Genomic DNA, 24,124 nt, shown 5'->3' on the forward strand with positions numbered 1-24,124 from the left:
CAACCACCACTAACCCTCCCAATACAAAGTTGGGTAGTACTGGTAATATACCTCCCTGGTCATTGGCTGCCTACCAACTACTTCATAGATAAGAGTGTGAGCAGATATGTCTGCTTCATGCAGCAAAAGAGTTAATATTACAATAACCGAATAATTAATGAAATAACGTGTTTTCTTTACTTACAAGGCTCATTTGCTGAGCAATAAAGTATACTAAGAAATAAAGCATTTTTTCTTGTATTTCTACAAATCATAGTGCTGAAAATAAATGAGATTAAAATCAAATACACAAACCTAAGTTTCATAACTCACCCAATTACTTCATTTAAATATATCAGCTGAGGCTTCCTGGGTCCTAACTCAAAACCTCCCAGAGCATCAAGTCCACAGTCACTCCATATGGCTTGCAAGTGTGTCTCAGAATCGGAACAGTGCTGCGTCAATATTCCTCTTGACTGAAGAAGAAATACTACATGTTTATATATAAATGAAATTATATCATCATGTAATCACAGAACCCTGTTTAAGGAGCTCCTGCAACTTCAAGCTTGAAGGGAAATGGTAGACTCCTTTGAATATGATCATTAAATTGACTACTTTTTCCAACTACTATGGTACTGATTATGATTCAGCCTTGCTGAAGATGACTACTCACTTGCAGTGGAGGAGTTTGTGCTTGTTGGTAAACTCTAGGCTGACCTGTCACCCCAAGTGTAAACATGAGTTGTTGTTGTTCAGAACCAAGCAGAAGTGAGAGCAGATGAGGATAAACATGGTTGTCAAGTCTGTCCAACTATATACAAAGATTATGTAAGATGAACAGTTACTAGCTAGTATTATATTAAGAATCTAATAACTAGGAGGTAAGGATTTAGTTTACCAAAGAAGGATCCATGGTGACATCACACATCCCTGCTGTAGACCAACCTTCATTAGGAACCAATTACTCCTCTTTTCCTTCTCTTACACACACCTTACACCCTTGGTTAAAAATTCTCACTACTTCTAACAGCCTACCTTCCACACCATACATTCTTAAGACCTTCCACAAAGCATCTCTATCAACCCTATCATAAACCTTCTCCAGTACAATAAATATCACAAACAAATACATCTCTTTTTCAAAGTATTTTTCACACACATTCTTCAAAGCAGACACCTGATCCACACATCCTCTACCACTTCTGAAACCACACTGCTGCTCACCAGTCTGATGCTCAGTACAAGCCTCCTTCCTCTCAATCAATACCCTCCCATACAACTAACCAGGTATACTCAACAAACTTATACCTCTGTAGTTTGAACACTCAGCTTTTTCTCCTTTACCTTTATATATGTGCATTCTGCCAATCCTTAGCCACTTCACCATAATCTATACATACAATGAATATCCTTACCTACCAATGAACAACACTGTCAAACCTTATATATCTATATTTCTGAAGCCAGCTCCATTCTGGAACTCTCAGGGGGGTGGTCACAGCAACAAAGTCTCCATATCTAGTGAACTTCCAGTACTGCTTCTTAGCCTTTAACACCTCGTCCTTAACAGGCCACTGGCAGAGGGCAAGTCTAGCACAGTGTTTGCAGAAGCTCCTACCTAATGTTCCTACTACTTCTTCCTAATGTTTCTACCTACTACTTCCATCTATTGTTCCGACCATTTTGCAAAAGGTAGGGCTATCACATCGCACTCACCACAAGAAAATTTAGAGGCATGAAGAATGAGTTGTGTAAGTTAAGTGTTGCCAACCGTTATGCATGATACGGAGAGATTGTATGTTTGTTGACAGAGTGCCAGTATTCCACAAGTGGGTGAGGCAGAAAGAAAAGGCAGCTACCTAGGTCAAAGGAGTGCAACTTGAAAACCACTGAAGTGTTGGCTCACTACACAACAGTCTTTAACCTTCCTAATGCCCAAGCAGGTAGTACTGGTAATATATCTTCCTGGTCATTGTCTGCCTACCAACTACTACCTACCTACAGTATCTTTTTTTTTTTATTATTTTTTTATTAATTTTGCTTTGTCGCTGTCTCCCGTGTTTGCGAGGTAGCGCAAGGAAACAGACGAAAGAAATGGCCCAACCCACCCAAATACACATGTATATACATACACGTCTACACACGCAAATATACACACCTATACATCTCAATGTACACATATATATACACACACAGACATATACGTATATACACATGTACATAATTCATAGTCTGCCTTTATTTATTCCCATTGCCACCTCGCCACACATGGAATAACAACCCCCTCCCCCCTCATGTGTGCGAGGTAGTGCTAGGAAAAGACAACAAAGGCCCCATTCGTTCACACTCAGTCTCTAGCTGTCATGTAATAATGCACCGAAACCACAGCTCCCTTTCCACATCCAGGCTCCACAGAACTTTCCATGGTTTACCCCAGACGCTTCACATGCCCTGGTTCAATCCATTGACAGCACGTCGACCCCGGTATACCACATCGTTCCAACTCACTCTATTCCTTGCACGCCTTTCACTCCCCTGCATGTTCAGGCCCCAATCACTCAAAATCTTTTTCACTCTCCTGCATGTTCAGGCCCCGATCACTCAAAATCTTTTTCACTCCATCTTTCCACCCCCAATTTGGTCTCCCACTTCTCCTCGTTCCCTCCACCTCTGACACTTATATCCCCTTGGTCAATCTTTCCCCACTCATTCTCTCCATGTGACCAAACCATTTCAAAACACCCTCTTCTGCTCTCTCAACCATACTCTTTTTATTTCCACACATCTCTCTTACCCTTACATTACTTACTCGATCAAACCACCTCACACCACATATTGTCCTCAAACATCTCATTTCCAGCACATCCACCCTCCTGCGCACAACTCTATCCATAGCCCACGCCTCGCAACCATACAACATTGTTGGAACCACTATTCCTTCAAACATACCCATTTTTGAGATAATGTTCTCGACTTCCACACATTCTTCAAGGCTCCCAAAATTTTCGCCCCCTCCCCCACCCTATGATTCACTTCCACTTCCATGGTTCCATCCGCTGCCAGATCCACCCCCAGATATCTAAAACACTTTACTTCCTCCAGTTTTTCTCCATTCAAACTTACCTCCCAATTGACTTGACCCTCAACCCTACTGTACCTAATAACCTTGCTCTTATTCACATTTACTCTTAACTTTCTTCTTTCACACACTTTACCAAACTCAGTCACAAGCTTCTGCAGTTTCTCACAAGAATCAGCCACCAGCGCTGTATCATCAGCGAACAACAACTGACTCACTTCCCAAGCTCTCTCATCCACAACAGACTGCATACTTGCCCCTCTTTCCAAAACTCTTGCATTCACCTCCCTAACAACCCCATCCGTAAACAAATTAAACAACCATGGAGACATCACACAACCCTGCCGCAAGCCTACATTCACTGAGAACCAATCACTTTCCTCTCTTCCTACACGTACACATGCCTTACATCCTCGATAAAAACTTTTCACTGCTTCTAACAACTTACCTCCCACACCATATATTCTTAATACCTTCCACAGGGGGGCTGCGCCATTCTTCATCTGTTTCCATGCGCTACCTTGCTGACGCAGGAAACAGCGATTAAGTATAATAATGATAATAAATATACACACACAATTTTAAACATAAGTATTGTATAACTCATTGATTACATCTTCTGATGTTATACTAAAAGAAAATACAAACCTTATCAATTTTGAAAGTGCAGGGATGTGGGTGTATGTGTGGCATACACAGGAACTCAGTAGGCACTTTATCACCATTAATGGTAAAGACAATGGACTCTTTCAATGGAGCCATTACATTTTCTTCTGATGATGGTTCCCACTGTACACCCTCAAGGATGCCATCCTTGTACTATGTATAGAGAACAATCATTAATACAGGAAGGGTGATATACTAAAATCAAGCTAAATTAGTGCAATGCTAGCTGTCTGAATTGAATTTTGAAGCATTTGTGAAATGCCTTTCTAAAAGTCTCAAGCCAATAATATTTTAACCTAAAAAGCTTTCCAGTACTGATATGAGTTGGTCATACAGAAGAAATAGATATGAAACATGTTAGCCTACAGAACACTGTACCATATGTGCAACTCCATTCTATCCACTGATAACTTTATTTCATCAAATAAACTCTATACCCTCAACAGGAATGAATACATGAGCATACACAAAAAAACATGAATGCTATATTTTTGGTATTCTGTTGTAAAGCCAAGACTGACTGAATACTGATGAGGACTTGGATGCCTATGGGAACAGGGTGTTCTGGGGTTATGCAATATGTTTGATCTGGTTTATCCAGACCTGAGAAGTATGAGAGCTTGAGAGATTCGATTAACTTCAGTGTTTATATTAGGTGCTGTGAAAGCAGGGTTGGAGTTTAGGTTTACATATGTTTTGCAGAGATACTGTTTTGCGGTGGTCTATGTTTGTAGTTACCATCTGCAGAGTTTTATGAGAACGTCTGCATACCATCTGGGAAGGGGATAGTGATGACCTGTGTGAGCAGGGCTTGAGAGGGTAGAGGGGTGTTATGATATATGAATATTTTTATTGGTGTACCAAAGTTTATTCTTTATTGTGCGGAGAAAACTGTACCAGTTAACATATCACTATTAGACAATAGGGTAGGAAAATCTTTAGTGCACTGCACTACCTCATGAGGTTATGAATCAGAGGAGAAAAATTTGCCCTGAGATGTTTCCTAAAACCTTGTAGAATATTATACTGTTAGCTTGTAAGACAATAATGAATGAAACCCCTAACAATTGGTAAGACTTAAAAAAGATATTTTGACTCAAAAAATTATGAAAGATGCAGTCTTAAAAAAAGTTATTTTGACTCAAAAAGTTATGAAAGATGCCAATTCACATAACAATATCTTTAGTTGTAGGCAGAGCCTTTACCAATATGCAAGAGCAATGGAGGGTATCCTCTGATGCTACTCTACAATGTTACATTCAATCTTACTGAATTATTTGTATACGATCATATCTTAAAGCGGTAAACTGGCTGATTACATGGACTATATCTATAGTACCGATATGTCAAAACCATTCATTACTAACCCTAATTTCCAGAAGTCCACCACAAGGTCCAATCTGGGATTGATAAACCCCCAACATTGATCCATATTTGTACAGCACTAAAAGAGAAAGAAACAAATCAAGGGTAAAAAATATACAAATATACCTAGGAATGGTATGTGAAGTGTCTGGGGGTAAACCATGAAAAGTTGTGGGGGCCTGGATGTGGAAAGGGTTCTGTGGCCATGGTTCCATTTGATATCACTTTGAACTTTCTGTCAGCTAGAAACTCTTTATTCCACCTTCCTATCTTACCCATAATGTTTTGTTTAGCTACTTTCTCTAGCAAATTCCTTTGGTTCACTTTATCAAATGCTTTTACAAGTCTAGAAACACTATCTATTCTTTTCCATTGGATTAAACTTCCATATGCTAAAGCAATAACTGAGTTTGCATACTTTTTCCTTGCCCAAATCCCTCTTGGCCTTCACTGATGTGTAACTATTCTTGATTACATAGTTTGATATGTGATCTTTAATCACTATTTCAAAACCTTTTATTACATGTGAAGTTAAGCTCCCTTATGTATGAGAAAAAGATAGATATGAACCAGAGTCAGGTAAGTTCTTGAAAGTACAATAAGATGTAAGGACTGATGGGACAGTCAATGACATCAGAAAAGACAGGCTGTATGCAATAGGAGCATTAAATGTAATGGTATCATAGAGCAGATGCACAGCATTTGGGCTGAATGCTTGAAAGTAAAGAAGTTCTTAACTGATGACAGCCTTAAGTAGATGACATAAGACTTTAATAAATGGGAAGCAATTCCATTTGTCAAAATCAATAAACAAGGTGGGAAGCACAAATTAGAGCTAGACTAAAACTACACTGAATTCAAGAAATTCTAAAAACATAATGTATGAATATGTCTTCGGTGACAGAACAGTCAAGGAGGACAGGAAAACATTTCAATTAAAAAAAAATCATGTACAGCAATAATCATCTTTGCATGGGAAAAAAGCAAGATGGCAGCAAGCAAATAAACCTGGAGAGCCTTATTGAGGGAAGGGGAGATGGTAAGCCTGAAAGCTAAACTGACAAGCAACTTAAAATTTTTTGGATATCAAAAGGATAAAAAAAATACACAATATACAAAGTGAGACAACTGCAGAAGCAGTGGGTAACTTTCAGCAGAAGTATTATTTTCACAGTACTTACAGTTACTATAAAGCTTCCGATATGAATCTACAGGTCCAAGTCCTTGCTGAGAAATGCGAAAATCTGGAAGAATATTTCAGTATTTGAAGTGACATTAAAAAAAAGGCAATCACTCAGAGAATAAACCAAGACATCTGAAGTGAGAAACAAAGACTCCAAATAATAACATTAATCTACTCCATAGCTTATCTTGAAATGAATATTTCCTTATCAAGTGTTATTTGTATCAATGTTCAATGATGAAATGACTCAACTAATTCAACAGCACACATCACAAGGAAAGAGAGAGACTTGGAAATGTATAAGCAAAAGCACTGGCAGGTCAAAAGGAAGATACAAGAGCTGAAAAAGAAGACAAAGGAAACAAGGAGAAAGAGTATCAATGAAGTTCAGAGACAAAAAGAAAAATTTTGGAATGAGGTGAATAGCTTGAGCACAACAACAGAATAAATGGGGGATGGCAGTGAAGAGCAGTTAAAGAAATCATAATGGAAAATTATTAGGTGAAGAGCAGATGGAGTGAGTGTTTTGAAGGACTGCTGAATATCAGATGATAGCAAAGATTATGTGGCGTATTTAGGATGTTATGGGATGTAAAGTGAAAGTTAAAGTAAACGGTATGGTGAAGAAAGAGAAGGAAGCATAAGTCTTCCCACTGTGAGGTGGTAAAGTATCAGAGGTGGTTGGGACTAGATATAAGTTTCTAAAGAGAGGGGTTGGTGCTATTATTAACTGGTTATCTAGGCTACTCATCATATGTATGACCAAAAGGGAGTTGCCTGAGGGTTGATGGAGTGCCTGTAGATGAAGTATTAAGGCAAGGGGAACAAAAAATAAAAGTCTGTATTATAGAGGTACAAGTTTATTAGTATACCTGGTATGGTGTATGGGAAGGTTGGTCTCATGCATAAAGCAGCAGATTGTGGTAGAGCAATGTGGTTTCACAAGAGGTAAAGGGTGTATGGACATATGAGCACTAATTTTTCTGGGTATATTTTGTACCAGCCCTTGATATGAAATCTGTATGATTACTAGGTTTTGCTGTGATCATTTCCCATATGCAAGCAGCTTGGTTGGTGATTCAGGGATGCTTCAAACTGTGAGCAGCTGACACACACCCTTCTAAAATCCTTACTCCACCAACTCTCCAGGGTATCTACACATATTTCAAGTGCTGTAAGTTGATCATAGACATGTAAGGTATGTTAACTCACTTTCTGTATGCATTTCCTTCATTTATATGGGGAAACAGGAAATTTGTAAACTATATTTTTTGTGCGTCTAAAGTGAAAGTCACCTGGCATTTATGTAAAAACAAACTCCCCTGCAATAGACGCAGGCAGATTTTACATGACACTGGTCTAGTCACTGTCCAAGTATCTACAAGTTACAGTATCTCTAACTCTAAAAATCTGAAAACTTGCCAACATAGAACCCATCCAAAAACAATCCAAACCATCTAACTCTTGCCCCTCATAACACCATATATCACTGTAGTGTGAAGAGGAGAGTGGGATAAGCTTGATAGCAAGACCATAGTACTTCGTAACGACATTGTGATGAAGGGTGAGAGAGGTATCAGGGACAGGACTATCAAGAAATATGCAAAGACCATGGTGTTTGAAGAAAAGTCTTCGAATTTACTCTCCTATTAGCAGTGGAAAGAGTAAGATGTAGGAAAAGACTAAAGTAAAGTCTAAAAAATGAACTTAAAGTAAAACAAACACAGCATAGGTAAGATACACTTAGCATTGTGACAATTTACCTCTGCAACACAAGTGTTTCCATAGAAGTTCATCAGCTATTAAGCAATGAAAATGATGGCACGTTGAACTTAGAGCAGCGAGATCTTGTGCTCTACAGAACCTTAAAATGCACAGCAACACATCATCTGGTAGGTGGAGAACACAAGCTGACATTGTCACCACTAGACTTGTCTACAAAGGCTTCTTTGAAGAATGTTTTTATTTTCCTGAGAATAAATTACATGTATGAGTTTACTTATTTCTGTTTCTTGTCCATTTTCATGTCCTTCATCAACGATATTTGTTTTATTGACTATCAAACAGCAAAAACTAGTATTTTGCAGTCTTTATGTAGAATTTAGAGGTATCACATGAATACAAACATATGCAAGATACACATAAATTCACACAGAGAAGGTTGCATTCCAGAAACTAAGAACTAAGCCATGTTTTAACAGATTCATACATAAATACACTGAAAGAGCAGAGAGGTGGATACCAAGAGAGAGGAAGAGAAGCAGCATTAATGATTGGAATACAAGAAATATCAGAAGGCAAGGGAATGATAAGACACTACGTGCAATAAACATTTATAATACTGAAGCAGAACTGCTTTTGATCAAAAGATCACTAGCACCTCAGATGCATAAAAAATTACCAGAATGACAAAGTGAAGGTTTCCAAATGCTTACTGTATACTTATGTGCATGTGTTCTCTAATGACTTTTACGTAATTCAAGTTGAATACTATTCACAAGTCCTTCTGCATGAGTGAATTGAGATACTGTACTTTGCTCATGATCTACACAATGGTACCAGACAGACAGCAGAATTTCTCTTCGCAAAATGTTTACTTAACATAAAATCCACTTTTTCACGATTCTGATCTTCACTTCTACAGCAAATTTCTACCCTTTGAGATATCCCTTCTTATTCCAAAAATACTGGAGGACTCGCAGTGGCAACAGGAGTTTTTGGTGGGAGAAAAAACAAAAAGTAGTGATTTACGATAGAAATAAAACTTAGAATAGTTCAAAAGACATAAACAACACAGGAAAAAGTTTTAACCAAATCAAACCTAACAAAAAATCGCTGGATATCCGAGACAGTAATACAGTCTTTCTGTCTCGCATTGCTATATCACATCTGCATATGGACCGTGTTCTAGTTGACAGATTTTGATACTATCTGACATCGAAAGATTATTTTGAAAATGAAAAAAGGAAAATATGACACTCAAATAACGTTTTATCACAATGGCATCAACGACTCCATCAGATAAGAACACAGATCAAAAATCTACAAAACGTGAGCGATAACGGATAAATTACCTCATTTTTCTCTCATATCTCCTTACCTAACTTCCCCTCATTTTTCCTTACCTAACTTCATATTACGCAGTCTCTAAACCCGTTCTAGAGTCGGTGCTCCATTTCCTAAAGGTGAAAATATCTCACCCTCATCTCTCAACACAGAAATAATTAAAATCAATTAACCACTACGATAAAAATTAAGACTGGCAAGACTTACTATCAAGTCTAGACATGCTCTACGTATGTTTACTTCGATCAGCTGGAAGTCCGCACACCAATGCCAGATGCACGATCAAGATCTTACGAATGAAAACCTGGGGACCCATGCGATTATGCCTTGTTGGAAGAAGTAATGCTACAATTTTACATTTGCACTAACCCTTTTAAGGATGGAAACATTACAAATACATAACTTCTATTTGACCATACGATCTTTTTCCACAGAGCGCTGCCACAGTGCCACAATGAATATAAACAGTTACGCACCACTTCAAAAATGAGTTAATATTATGAGTGCGTGCACTTTATCCCACAAACAAAAAACAGATTTCCAAATGAGTTAATATTATGAGTGCGTGCACTTTAGCCCATTAACAAAAAACAGATTTCTTATTCGCTAATTAAATCAACAGCCGCAAAATTCAGACACCATCCACAATAATCTAATCGCAATATTATATGCAACGGCAAACCAGGGTAGACAAAAAAAGAAAAAAAAAATGCCGGTGGTGTTGGAGAGTTCCTACGGCAGGGTATGGGTCACCAGGTTGGACAGATTATACCAACAATGGTGTTATGTGCCACCAAACTAAATAGTCCATGGACTTGATAGGGTGGCTGGTGCCAAAATGTGGTACCAAAACACCATAGCACAAGTTAATGACGATGTTAAATTCATGTCAATGCCAATAATGATAACCACATGTAGATATGAGTTCCGGGCTATAATAATGAAAAAAAAATTCTATATCTCTGACGCCCGTTTCCTCCATGAACTCCAATCAAGGGGTGACCACGGCAAAAGTCTCCACTTATCCCAGTCCTTAATCACATATTAAATAGGGTTGCAGGCCCAATGACCTTCCTCATAGGTCGCTGGCCTAAAACTCAACAAAAAACTTACATGCCTCCCAAGCATACACTGTTCCACAAATTCTTCTTCCATTTATCTCCCTCTGGTATTCTTCCACTCTGTGTCCCCATGTCGCAGGTGGTCCCTCTCACACTAACTCCTCTAATTGTACTATCGTAGACTCTCCTTGTAATCTCAATCTAGCATTACTTCCACATGCCCAAACCAAATCAAAGCATTACATTTCACCAACTCTACCACTTCACAATTTACCCTTTGCATTCCCAGCCACTCCACACCTCTTAATACAACCCCTCATTTATTTCTCCATTCCTTCTAGTCAAATCACATGCTCCTTTCAAATACCTCATTTCCACAGCATGGCTTCTTGGTCTCTGACTTATTCAGTCCATGTTTTTGTTAAACGGGTTAGGAATGGGAGGACTATGCTGTCCCTTAATTCATTTCACTTCCGTACTTACACATCCGAACTTCATCATTAAGGGACCCAATGACTCTTCTATCCTGAACTGCTCTCTCCCTTATCTATCCTTCCAAAACACCAAACTTACCCAAAACAGCTCCTAAATACTTAAATTTTCACATTTTCCAGTATTCCCCCCGCATATCCAAAACAGTTTAGTATACATCACAGCCCTGCCTCACACCTACATGTATACAAGAACTTTCGCTCAACTCTCCAACCACTCCTACACATGCATTTGCTCTTCTGTAGAAGGCTTTCACACCATTCAACAGTTTTACCCCTACTCCATATATCCTTTACACAGTAAGGCTTTTCACTTATTTTAAGAGTAGGGCCGGATTATGAAACATTGATGAAAGGGCCATGCATTCATTTTACCATCATTTCTTTTTCTCTAAACGCTTATACATAGGAAGAAACGAAAAATTCGCGTATTATTTGCTTTTAGCTTTTCTAAGTACATGAATAGAAATATAAAAATTATATACCGGTAACTAATAAAAATAATTCACCACAACACTACTCTCCCAGCACTAAATGAGAAAAATGATGCTACACATACACTAGATGTGGGAAAAAATATTGTGACTAAACTTCATGACCCACCGACTACATTTACTAAGGGCCGCCCGCTCGAGCGAAAAACCATGAACGTGTGTGACGGCAGAAGTGCACTCGTACAGTTCAAATAACTACGAACACAGTGGTGTGGGGAACACTACATTTCATTCAGCTAATTAATACACTTGGTTACGATAAAAATTCATTTATGTAAAATTTCGTAAGTACTTAAATAAATAATTTCATCAATTATAATTCTTCTGAGTCTGTCAATGGGCCAATGAAAAACAACCCTAGGGCCGGATTTGGCCAGCGGGCCGCCAATAGCCCTTACATGGCATAAAGCATTACAATCGACTCTGCCATACGCTTTCTTCGGAACTAACCAAAGGTTGCATACAAATCTTTATCTTTCGCTAGACACTTTCCCACAGTCATCTTCACGACAAAAATCTAATCCACACATCCCCATTCTCTTCACTTACTCTGCATTGTCGCTTCCATCACTTCCTCAATCAACACTTGTATATATTCCTAGTATACTTAACAGACGTACTCCCTATAATTGCTACATACATCAATAGCACCTTTTTGTTTGAATATATGATCAATAATAGTTTTTATCCAATCCTCAGGCACAACCTTCTGTTTCCATGCTAAATTACATATAAGATAAATCCACTGTCAATTTTTTTCCTCCATACCTCAGCATTTCAGCCGTAATTCCACCCACTTCAGGTGCCCTTCCTACTTTCATCCTCATTATAACCCTTTTTGCCTACCATTTTGCTTTAGGCCCTTGCACTTGTAGCCTCTTCCATCCTCCATACCTATGTATGTAACTACCTCCCCTTCTCCCACATTCATCAGTTCTTCAAAATATTCTTTCCATCTTCTTTTCACTTCTTCCTTTTGATTCATCTACTCCCCTCCCCACTTTTCACATTATCGTTTCCACTCTAACACGGCCTTTTCATTTTTCACCTCCTTCCAGTAGTTTCTAATGTTTCCTAAACTTATCACTTAACTTTCTTCCAAAAATCTTCATCTCCTCTTTGTTTTTTCTCAACTTCTTAACATTCCGATTACACACTTTTCTTCCCTCATCCTTAGCTGAACTTCCACTGGTCCATTCCTTTCGCGCAATCTACCATATGCCTCTTTACTTCTCTTCTACAGCATTTCTAATCTCTTTCGTCCACCAAGCATTTCCCTTATTCCTATATCCAACGACCTTGTATCCATCTACTAATTCTACAACCCTATATAGTCTTTCTCTACACATTTTAAAACCTCATCCACACACGACTGCTTCCCTACATTTACTGCACTTCCATCTAAACTTTCGGTCACCTCCTTGCACTCTTTATGGTTCATCTTTTACTTTCCCATTCGTCCTTACACCATATCTCCATGATCCTAACTCCCACAAGAACCACGACGTGAAATGGTCAGAGTTCCCAAAGAATCCTCGCCCAACTCTAGCACCTGGCACGGCTTTTCTCAATCTTTCATCCAGTGCTACATAGTCAATCAAACCCTTCCGCTCTTCTCTTACATCATTTCTCATCCATGTATACCCGTGGATGATCTTGTGCTGTGCTGAACGAAGGTGTTTGCAAGGAATAAACTCTCAGCACAGACATCCACAATGTAACTTCCATTCTCATTTACTCCAGGCACTCCCCACTAGCAACTATCTCGCCAATTTCATTATATTCCACGTCCGCATTCATATCATCAAGTACTACCGCTTTTCTCTTGCTGTCAAAACCGTTTATAGTCATACAAATTTCCATTCGCCCTATCTAAGAATATGGGGTTTCCAAATCTCCAGGACATACAAAATATATTTTTTGAAAATCTCCTCAAGCACTCTAGCTTTAATCAGTCATCACATTCACACAGAGCGCCATCACCCCTAATCACTCGTCTTCTTCATTCCTCGGCATAACAGGTAAGACTCCACTGCCGCTTCTTAGCCTTTTGTGTGTCACATTTGTCTAGCCCAGTGTTTCCTAGAGGCAGTAAGGCTCCCAGATTGTAAAAAAAAAAAAAAAAAAAGTGTATTAAAAAAGAAAAAACTACAACTGCCCCTTCAGTTACATCTCTAAATGTGTTATTAACAACGTGGTTACAAGAGAAGGCGAGGCGAGATCTGGATAATGTAGAAAACTAAATTATCCCCTTGAGGCAAGTCTTATTGAAATTCAAAAGCTCTTACAGTTTCAAATCTACCACAGTAGCAGCACCTTCTACCCTTACTTTACGATACTACGAAAGCACAAACGTCTCCCTCAAGCTGTAGGTGACCACAAGGTAGCAGAACTGATTTTTTTTCTTAATAAAGCATAAAAAGAATCAATCAACGTGTAGGAACTCCCATTAAGTAGATAATGAGCAAATGTTTGTCTAGCTAAACATGAATTTTTCATATTACTCCATCCTTGACTTGTAATAATTGCATGTCTATAAAAATGTTTGATTTATGATATTTTCACAATTCAACTTCATAATGACACATAATTACATGCTTTTAGGAAGTGTCCATTTCATTGCAGTCATTGAAGCTGTGACTTCAGTTAACCATGGAATTGAACGAGTCGAACTTCAAGATGGAGCTGACAAAATCTAGACTGCAAGCATACGGTCTTATATTACGTGTAGTCACAAGGTGCCAACAAGCACCTTGACTAAACCAGATCTAAAAAAGAAAAATGGATAGTTTCTGTTGTCAAATGTATGCAATCACATCGCGACAACCATACTTTGAAAAAATGACCTTACAGTCTACTGCAGTTGTCATCAAGAAGAATTACTGACACCATCTCTGGATCCTTCAAGAGCTCTGTTGTTGCTTTTAATGTGATTCACATCAGGCACACTTAATACGAGTCAGAAGTTTTATTATTTGGCAGGAAAAAAGTACATTTACCTTCCGCTGAATCACTTGAACTACAGGCATTTCTCTTACGTAAGGTGCCCTTATTAGTGAAAATAAGATAACAGGAAAGGTAATAAGTTACAAGAAAAATGCTTTGAATATGTAATTCGATGCAGGATGCAAGAGAAAACTATATAGAAAACTTTCCATTTTCGAGTCAATAGTTTGGAGATTTGAAATGAATAATCACTGAAACCTTAGGCCAAATTAAACGATACTGATTTTGGATACTATTATCTATAAGAACTGAGAGTGGGGATAATTGTATAGTAATAGCGATATGTATTGAGAAAAGTTGAAGCGCTCACTAAGACAATCCTCTACAGGAAAGCCTACCTGTGAAATGTTCTTGGGAGGGAACTGCCGTTTGAATGATGAGTCCTCTTCTTCAGTGCCTTCACTGTCATTCCTAATATATTATAGATCCTTGACACTTTTTTTTTTCGCTTGCTAGAATCATATTCAACGCAATAAGTTCCTTGCTTCTCCATACTTAACGTTTAATACTACACGTCTCCCTGGCTCCTACAGCGATGTTCTCTCCAATATGGCGCCGATCAAAATGCGCGGGCTTGAAATTCCACTTCTACAAACTCGTTCGATTTTTTTTTTTTTTTGCCTACGAGGATAATGTTATTGCAATAGCTATTGAACGGAGAAAAAACACGTAAGTTCATTCCATTAATAGAATACGAATTAGTTACCTCAAAATTCTTTAAATCGTAGATGAAATAATTTGCCGCAATGATTTATGCGCAACGAACGTTAGGAAAAATTCAAGTTGAAAAATGTTCAGTTGGAGTTCCTCTGAGCTTCGGCTGTATTAAAGACAAGGACAGTAACAAATCAGTAGTTTAGAAAGTCAAATGTATATTTTGTGGCAATGGTAGTATACATGTTAACAGCAGTCATCCTTATGTGCCGAGTGATACAGCATCAAGGATAGTGTGAATTGCGAAACATAAAGATGGCCGAGATGAGGACGGCAGAGAGGATATTAGCATTAAGGTAACGTGACAGATGCCATTGATATTGTTATAATACATACTATGGTGATTACACTATACGGACACCTGAACTGTTAGCCGAGTGTTACGCACAGACTGAAAAAGACAAGCATATGCAACAATGGAGTCATCAGCCTTTTGGAAATTGTGTACATAATGGAAAGTCTGATTTCCAGTCCACTTGTTGCACAGGTGGCAGACCTTGCACAAGCAGTGACATGCCCTAAGCTATTCACATCGTTTTTTTTTTTTTGTAAAGTGGCTTCCATATATCGCATAATGCTTCTTGATGCATTATTCTGTCAGTGTAGAATCGGTCTCAATGTCACCACGAAGCCCTTAGTCTATGTAGGCTCTTCTCAAGGCCAAGAGTACCTTGTGACATCACACTATATGTAGGCTCTTCTCAAGGGTGACGTGTGACGCACTTCCTAGACCTGTAATCTCAATTTACACCCCCGATGCCATGAGCCATCTCTGCTATGCGCAACAATTCGCTTCTATACACCCAACTGCCGTCAAAATATATTTTTCTGTGATGCATCACTTCATTGGCCCTAATAACGGAATCATTATTCACACCGTAACATGGACAATGAACTCAGAATCTACCTTGATGAAGGACCCTTGTGGCCCCTATAACTCATTCACCGCTGCGACCCGCCAAAATGTTCTTACCTCCACACGAGTGTATCTGCTTTCAAACGGGCCAAGTCTTCTACCTTCTAAAGAACTGCTTCAGGAACTCAGCGACGCCATCTGCCTCCTTTATGAGCACCAGCGGGTTCTCCCTTATCTGTTTTCGAGAAATTCATCTTCGGTATATTAGCCCGCTCCTCGCCACACCGGCCGGTTCATTCAAAATAAAATATAATTGTGTTACCGATGTTTGTGTACCCATTTCGCAGTCCTCATAATTTCGAAAAATAAAGTTAAACAAATATGATAACTTAAATCTATTTAAAACCAGCCTAAAAGAAGAGAGGGATAATATGATAAACCTAATAAATCCTGGGAAACATCCGTAGACTTTGCCAGTTCGCAAACTTAAAATATCACATTTGGTTATGTAAGGTGTTGAACGAAAGGTAAATATGCAACATAATAAATGAACTTTCCAAATATCCTTTTCATTTATGAGGAGCACCTATTGTCTGATTTGACATCTTTCTCTCCATTATTAATAATCTATTCTGTTTTGGACAACTTTGTCTTATGATTTTTTTTCTTGCCGTACTTAAACTTGTATGCTAGGACAATTTATATGAAACAAGTCAGATTATATCATTATTGTTGCAATTCATTTAATAGCATATTTCGCCTTGGTGCACAGGAAAATATTCGAAGCATATAAACATTCCCAATGGGACCTGCAAGTAAAGACTTCATAATCTTGTTTTAGTACTATTAGCAACTTTTCAGATTATTCGTAAATATCAAAGCGATAAATATGCTCACATTATGACTAGGGTGATAAACACTAATTCTTATAAAGTATTTCTGTACTTAAAACCATTACAAAAACATAAAATCTTACCAATAACATTGGAACCACGCCATCTTGTCGTTTGGGAAGGGTGAACGACGTCACGAGGTGAGTTTGTCTTGTAATATTTTTGTTTGTAAACAATTGATTGACCATGGAGAAACGCGTATGACGTTTATGCGTATATTTTCAGTGTATCTCTTTATCTAACCGTAAGCTTTATTTCTCAGTACAAAAGATTGAGAGATGCTGTGTTATACGCTGACGACTCTGCGTCACTCGTTCCAAAATTAGTTATTTTGTTTTAATTCGCGATCGACCTATATTATGCATGATTGTCACAGAACAGCGAAAGACGTCATTTACATGTTAGCAGTCAATTTACGAGCCATGAACTGTGGTTGGGAAACAACAACTACCCAATGCTGAAGTTTTGTTTCTGGGGTGAGACGCTGTTATTGTCGGACTCTTTCACCTGTGCTAAAATTCCATGAATTTTTGTCAGAGCTATGCAATTTTTGTCATAACTTTATGAATTATTTGCTCTGCAACAGTTTCTCCAAATTTTAGGAGATTGTATGAATTGTGTCATTTTTCCCCCACGACATGATCGTATTTATGACGAGTAAACCAATTTCAAATTAAAATCATCCGAATTTTAATACCTATGGTTTTTCTCTGTACTTAATTGTGGACTGTAAGATAAAGGGATAGATACATTATTCTAGCTCCACCATTGTTTCTTAATGGAATTAGAAGACAGTTTATCAATGTATTACAAATTTCTGAGTTACTAGATTAGTTATTGGTTGGGCACAGAAATATTTCCTGCCTTTGGGAGAAGCGCTTAACATGGGATATCTGTACTGGAAGGGAAAGATTGAGAATTGAAATTTTCTTGGGAATTAAAAGATAATGTTGGGATGGCTATGATTAAGAAAAGTGTGGGCCAAAAGTGAATTATATTACATGACTCAACAGAACCAATGACAATCTATTTTGGGGTCAGGTTTACTTTGCTTTTCAAAATTGTATTCAGAGTATGCTATATTCATTGTTGTTCACCTGGAGTATTGGTGATTTGCATTGGTATAGAGTATATAATTAGTGAAGATAGCAGACAAGCTGTTCAGCATTTGAATGTACGTGAAACTGTAACATACAAATTTTATTAATATAACCTTGGAAATAAGGTAAATTTAGACTGGTAGGAAAAGGTAGGTTGTTTTCATGTTTTTTTTTTATGAAGTGTTTCATTTACTTTTACTTCACACATTCTTTAATCATTATGGCCCTCAGCTTCATTATTGTAATTATAATAAAAAAAATGCACCCCTGGTTTAAGAACAGCATTATAGGTAATTTGTCAATTTAGCTCCGTATGGGTGTTAGCTTTGGGAAATGGTTCTGAATTTTTTTTGTGCTTTGTAGAGTTTGTTGTACTTAGATAAATGAATGTGGAGGATCGATTTAAGTTATCATATTAAATGTTTGGAAGGTGATGATATATTTTTAGTAAAAATAGGAGTAAATTAATATGAAAGTTGGTGACACACTTGTGAAAAGTTAGCAGCACTCCCAAAAATGTTTAGTTCTTAAACATTTTATGTGATAGTATTATATTATGGAAATTGGGGGCTGATTAACATGGAAGTTGGTGAAATGCTTTTAAAAGTTAACAATTCACAAAAATGTTTAGTACTTACACCGAAGCAACAGTATGTATGAAAACGTTTAGTAGTTAAACATTTAAGGACACAAAATTTATCATAATGTTTAAATCTAACATCTATGCAATGATACCTGCTGAGGAAATGATTGCTCATGTTTTGGGTGCTGTATGTAGTTTATGCTTACAAAAATACTTGGGAGCAGGATTTGCAGTAGCATATTATATCTAATCCTGAAATACTGTGATAATTGACATTTGTATTAAGGAAAATGTGAGGTTGATTAAAATAAAGTTAGGTAGTAAACATGTAGAATATCAGCAGAACCTCCAGTAACATGTAATAACCTCACCAGTGAAACATCAGCTTCCTCTCGTAACTGGAATAATACCAATATTATATTTGCCCAGTGCTGAGGATCATACTGTCATCTGTTTACATCTGGTACTATGGTGCATTTTCATCAGTATGACTGGTGTATTAGGTATATTTCAGCTAGATCGTTGAAATTTATGAAGATTTTTGGTTGCTAGCAAGGTTGAGAGTTTTAATAGGAACTGTTGGTTTTAGTAAATTTTATAGATTAATTTTATTGTACCCCCTTTTATTTTTGGGTATCCTACTGTTGCCATATATGAAATGCAGAAATATATGATACTTCAAATTGTGTCCTGCAGGTATTTCTGAAAGTACAAAGAATAATATGAAGCACTGAAGATGCAAGGAACTATTTCACAAAGCTATTTTCAAACCAGAGACGAACTGAGTTTTTACCCATTATTCTAGCAGAAGTGTTCTAGACTTTTTAATGAAAGTGCAGTGCTAACTTGGTGCCGGACAAAAATAACCTGATGATAGGGCGAGCTTCAGCAGGATATGAATGTAATGTTGGTATATTTCTGTATCTAATTTGGCTATTGAGTGAGGTTTTTATAGGGTCTGTACTAATGTTATATTAAATAAGCTAACCCCATGTATTCCATCGTGTACTTCATGTTAATTTGACATTGATTACATATAATGCTTCATGTCATACCTTGCAACAGTTATTTTATTCTTTAAATGCTACAGAAGCATTGTAGAACATTGGTATTAAAGATATGCAGCAGAACTGAAAAATTACCTTGATATGGATTTCTACCAAATTTATGATTATCATTGTGATACCCATAGCCAGTAACTTTCCCAGTGATTTATATGCACTACATAAATGATTTTTTTCCCCCATTTTTTGTTAATAGATTGTATTTGTGAGGGCTAAGATCAGGGATAATGTGGAGATATTTAATGTATAAGAAGGTGAAACATTTTTAGGAAAACCAATGAAGATCTGGTGATAAATTTTAAGGTTGTTGTAGATCTCATCTACCTTTATTATTGATGAAATTGTTAAATGATGAGATGTTGATTGATATTTTGTTTGATGATTTAATTAACTGGTATATAAGGATATATATGTAGATGGTATTTAAGATGTACCATTAGTCTAAGTGAAATGATATGCATATAGTTGTCGGGTCAGTGATCTTGGCCATATTTATTATTGGCTTTGACTGTTGAAGACAATAATTGATTATTTGATCATTTACTCAGTTTGAGGATATACATAGACACAAGGAAATTTGTTTATATAGCATTTGTTGGAAATATATGGCAATTTACAAGTGTTATTATTGCCAAATGTTGCTCCAGTTATGTTCATTCTCCCTTATCAATGGTATGGTTGTTTACTGATTAATCAGTGATTAATGTTGGATAGAACTTGTGAATATATATTTGAAAATATGATTATATAGTTGATTATTTTTGTTATATTGGATTCAGTCATGAGTGTGGATGAAAACAATTGGATATCATTTATTGATTACATTTATGTCTGACATTCCTAAGTTTTATCAGATCATTGGAACTGTTACGCAGTTACAAAATAAAGCAAGCAGCTACATACCATTGAGTTCTTTCGAGACTTTTGTGTTGACTCATTCAAAAAACTCAGGAGCTTGATGGACTTGAGCTCAGTAATGGAGATCTCTTGATGTCAGCCATGATGGCGAGACGATGATTGATAATTTGTAATGGTGATTTGGTTAGTTTCAGTACATACAAAGATTATAAAGAAATTAGAAATAAAGAAAATCTTTTTCAGATAAAATTGACAAGTAAAATGACAAACGGATGTGTGCTCAGCGAACTTTATTATCACCTTCATTATCAACATGAATAATGATGAGGCAGTGATTGATATCTTTTTTGATGTATTCACATTCAGTACTTGCTATGAAACATACACCAAAAATTATGCATTTAAATGTTATAAGCCGAAGTGGAACTTGGCCCATCCTTATTAACTCTAAAATTGTTCTTATTTTCATCTGGGGATCCTCATTGGACTTTTCCCAATGTCACAAGATGAATTGAATTTTAACTTATTGCACCTTAAGTAGCTGAATTAATTCTCTTCTGTGAGAAGGAAGGTATGAGAGAAGATTGTACTTTCTCATTGATATCTGTGCCAGCCACCTTTATATGTGCATGTTCATGACTTCCCCATATGTGCTAGTTGGTGAGGAAAGTGAAGAAGAATAACACTAGATAGATATAATGAAATAACTTGACCTTGAAAGTGATTATGAATGCCAGCATGTAAGGCCATCCATCATCTTGGCTTGGCCCTTTTTATGTGGAAGAAATTACATAACTGTGTCTAATTTTCTTTCAGTGTAAACCTGAGGATAGGGAGAATTTTGGTAATGTGCAGGGTAAATAGCAAGAACATTTCCAAAGAAAAACCAGGAATATCCTCCCCACATCTTGTTAGCTGGTCTCTTTACATCAAACGTTTAAGAATATACAGTTTTATATTTATGAGTACATTGATTATTGTTATTCTCAACCCGCACTCTATCTTTGTATGATGTAAATGTAGATGGTGAAAGTATGCCCCAAAAAAGATGCATGCTAACCAATCTTACTCATCACAAGCCAAGAGGGCATCATGGATAAAGTATGTGGAGTGTGTCAACTTCAATACCAAACCTGAAACATTTTGGGAGAATATAGAAGTTGGTTGTAAAGTAGTCTGTCTCCTTTGCTCTGCCTTAGTACTTGAGGTGTCAAAGTAAATGACTCCTCACCAGTAGCTAATACTCTTGCTGAGAATTTCTTAGCATTTAGTGTCATGAAACATAGTAGAGAGTTCCAAGAAATTAGAAAAAAGAGAGACCTCACCCATGTGAGTCTCATCTGAAAATGAAGAGGACTATAAAGAGCCATTTTCTAAAAAGGAAGTAACATCACCTATGTCAGACACTGAATCATTTGCTCCAGTGGATGAGAAAATTCCCTGTGATATGGTAAAAATCTTCACTTACAAAAATTTTATTAGGTTAGTTGAACTGGTATTGATGCTTATATACTTACATGTAGTTGGAAGATATCCATTATTCATAATATTCTTAGGTCAGGTAAATATCCTGCCAGTGCTACATGCTGTAGTCTTATTGCACTAACTAGTTGTGTTTTCAATTTAATGGAAAGAAATTTCAATAGAATAGTGTAGTGCTTTGATTGAAATTAGAATCTCAATTCCAATATAGTGTTAGAAAGTTTTGAGATCCCACAGACTCCTTGATATGAATGTCAAGTGACATTTAGAAAGGATTTCATCCTCACATAACAGTAGTATTCTTGATTTTTGGTATCATAAGGCAATTTCAATAAATGGGCCTATGAGGCACACTTTTTAGGTGTATTTGACAGCTTTTAGACAAAAAGGAGGCACACTCTTTAGGTGTATTCGACAGATTTTAGACAAAAAGGAGAGTGTTGGTACCTGTCAATAAGTACCTATGACAAGATATAGCCAGAATTGTAGGAAAAAGATGTGCTGCGAGGCAACATGTTAAATTAGTGTTGTAAACACTATTCCAGGGGATGTTAAAGTATCACATTTGATGATGATTTGGTTATCTTTTGTACATCATCCGAATTTGCTGTAAGACATTAGCAAGTTGCTGTTAATAAAGTTGTTGCTTAGGTAGATAACGTGTTTTAATCTTTCTGAGCAAGATACTAGCTTTTACAAGATCATCTAAAACATTAGCCATTCCACATGTAGTACTGAAAGGTAATCTCATTTCGTATGAAGAGGAAGCAAAATTTTTGACAAGATTGACTTGGGCCCCTCATATTAAAAATCTTTTAAGTAAAGGGACCTAGTTGCTAACTAAACATTATGAAGGTATTTTTGACAGCTTCTAAGAACAAATAGGAAAATTATTCTCTTGTTATTGTGTGATTCATTATGTAGATTGAAACTGGACAGTTGCTGTCAGATTTATTCATTGGCCATTGATGACATCCAAAGAATTGGTGATGTTGAAAATACTGTAGCTATGGTGTCATTGTATTTTCAGGGATTTCTTATTCTTCAAATTTGAAAGGATGTATGCAGATTCTAGTTTGGACATACTCCATGGAAGGGTTCCTGAGGTGAATCTTTGCAGGGAAAGGGTGAAAACAACCAAAAGCAACATTGCTTCTGTAATAACAAAAAGTAAATTTCATTTGCATGATACTATTCTTGGAAACAATAAAGCTATTTATTGTTGGCTCAAAATGTAATGGAAGGTGTAGGGTTTGCTGTAGTAACTGAAGAAGTTTCATATAGCAAAAGTACCAAAAGAGTCTTCCATATTTACTGCAGAGCTGTATGGTATTCATGCTACATTTAAATGAAGAGAGCAGTCCTCAGAAATTTACAGTCTACTATGCTTTCCAGTGTGAACCCCAGGTCATATTACACTGCTTGAGTGCTTGCCCTAGTTCAAAAGTTCAAGATTGGATTGTAAGAATCCACTCAAAGCATGAGTGTAGAATGCTGATGGTGTAACTGAACCTTTTGGCTTCATTGGTAATGAATTAGATGCTGAAGATATAGCATCTATATGTGAGTTATTCATGACTTTGATTTTATAAGCAGAATAGATGATTTTGTTGAATGTAAATGGAATGCTAGTTGGGACTTTGTAGTTGAAAAGGATAACAAATTAAAGAGGGTAAAGATATATGTTGAATATTATTCCTTCAAGAGAAGTTACCATTTTGAGGCAGTTTTTTGTCAGCTGAGTGTTTGGCATATGTTGACCATTGCCATGGTCATCTAATGGAGAGTGTACCTGTCACAGTTTGTAACACATAACTGTGCTATTACAGTGGATTTTGCCCTCATGAAGTGCCAAAAATATATGAGTCTGAGTCAGACACATATTATATCATAGTAGTGGCAGGAATAAAATTATTAGAGAAATGTCAGACTATGTTATAGTAGATAGTTTGATGATTTTTTCAAAGAAGCCATGATGTATAACTTTTAGTAAAAGTTTTATTTTTTGGATATTAGGTGCCCAAAATATAAAATTCTTTTACAGATTCAAGTTCTCAGATATCTTTTGATGCTAAAAAGTGCCAACTAACATTAGGTTTTAATGCTTTACAGATTCCACAAAATCAGTCAAGGATTATGTCAGAATTCAGGCTTTTGTCAAGAGCATGTCAATGCCCCTGC

At 36.9% G+C, this 24,124-nt stretch overlaps 1 protein-coding gene across 11 annotated transcripts in view; it reads right to left on the reverse strand.

Moving 5' to 3' along the window:
* The window catches only part of LOC139752741 (F-box only protein 31-like), a 30,167-nt gene extending 13,951 nt beyond the window's left edge, over positions 1–16,216 (reverse strand). The window contains exons 1-7 of one of the 11 annotated variants that reach the window (XM_071668604.1): positions 16,081–16,216; positions 8,039–8,245; positions 6,274–6,336; positions 5,095–5,171; positions 3,710–3,880; positions 656–694; positions 313–455 (exon numbers count right to left, since the gene is read on the reverse strand). In XM_071668604.1, the coding sequence (XP_071524705.1) occupies positions 313–455; positions 656–694; positions 3,710–3,880; positions 5,095–5,171; positions 6,274–6,336; positions 8,039–8,192 (647 nt within the window). In that variant the 5' untranslated portion in view covers positions 8,193–8,245; positions 16,081–16,216. Of the gene's footprint in view, positions 1–312; positions 456–655; positions 695–3,709; positions 3,881–5,094; positions 5,172–6,273; positions 6,337–8,038; positions 8,246–8,710; positions 8,884–9,096; positions 9,275–9,400; positions 9,638–16,080 lie in introns of those variants that run through there. The other 10 variants (XM_071668602.1, XM_071668603.1, XM_071668606.1 and 7 more) reach the window with 10 other exon arrangements.
* Between the last annotated feature and the right edge of the window lie 7,908 nt (positions 16,217–24,124).

This window comes from Panulirus ornatus, chromosome 13 (assembly GCF_036320965.1).
Source record: "Panulirus ornatus isolate Po-2019 chromosome 13, ASM3632096v1, whole genome shotgun sequence".
NCBI lineage: Eukaryota > Metazoa > Arthropoda > Malacostraca > Decapoda > Palinuridae > Panulirus > Panulirus ornatus.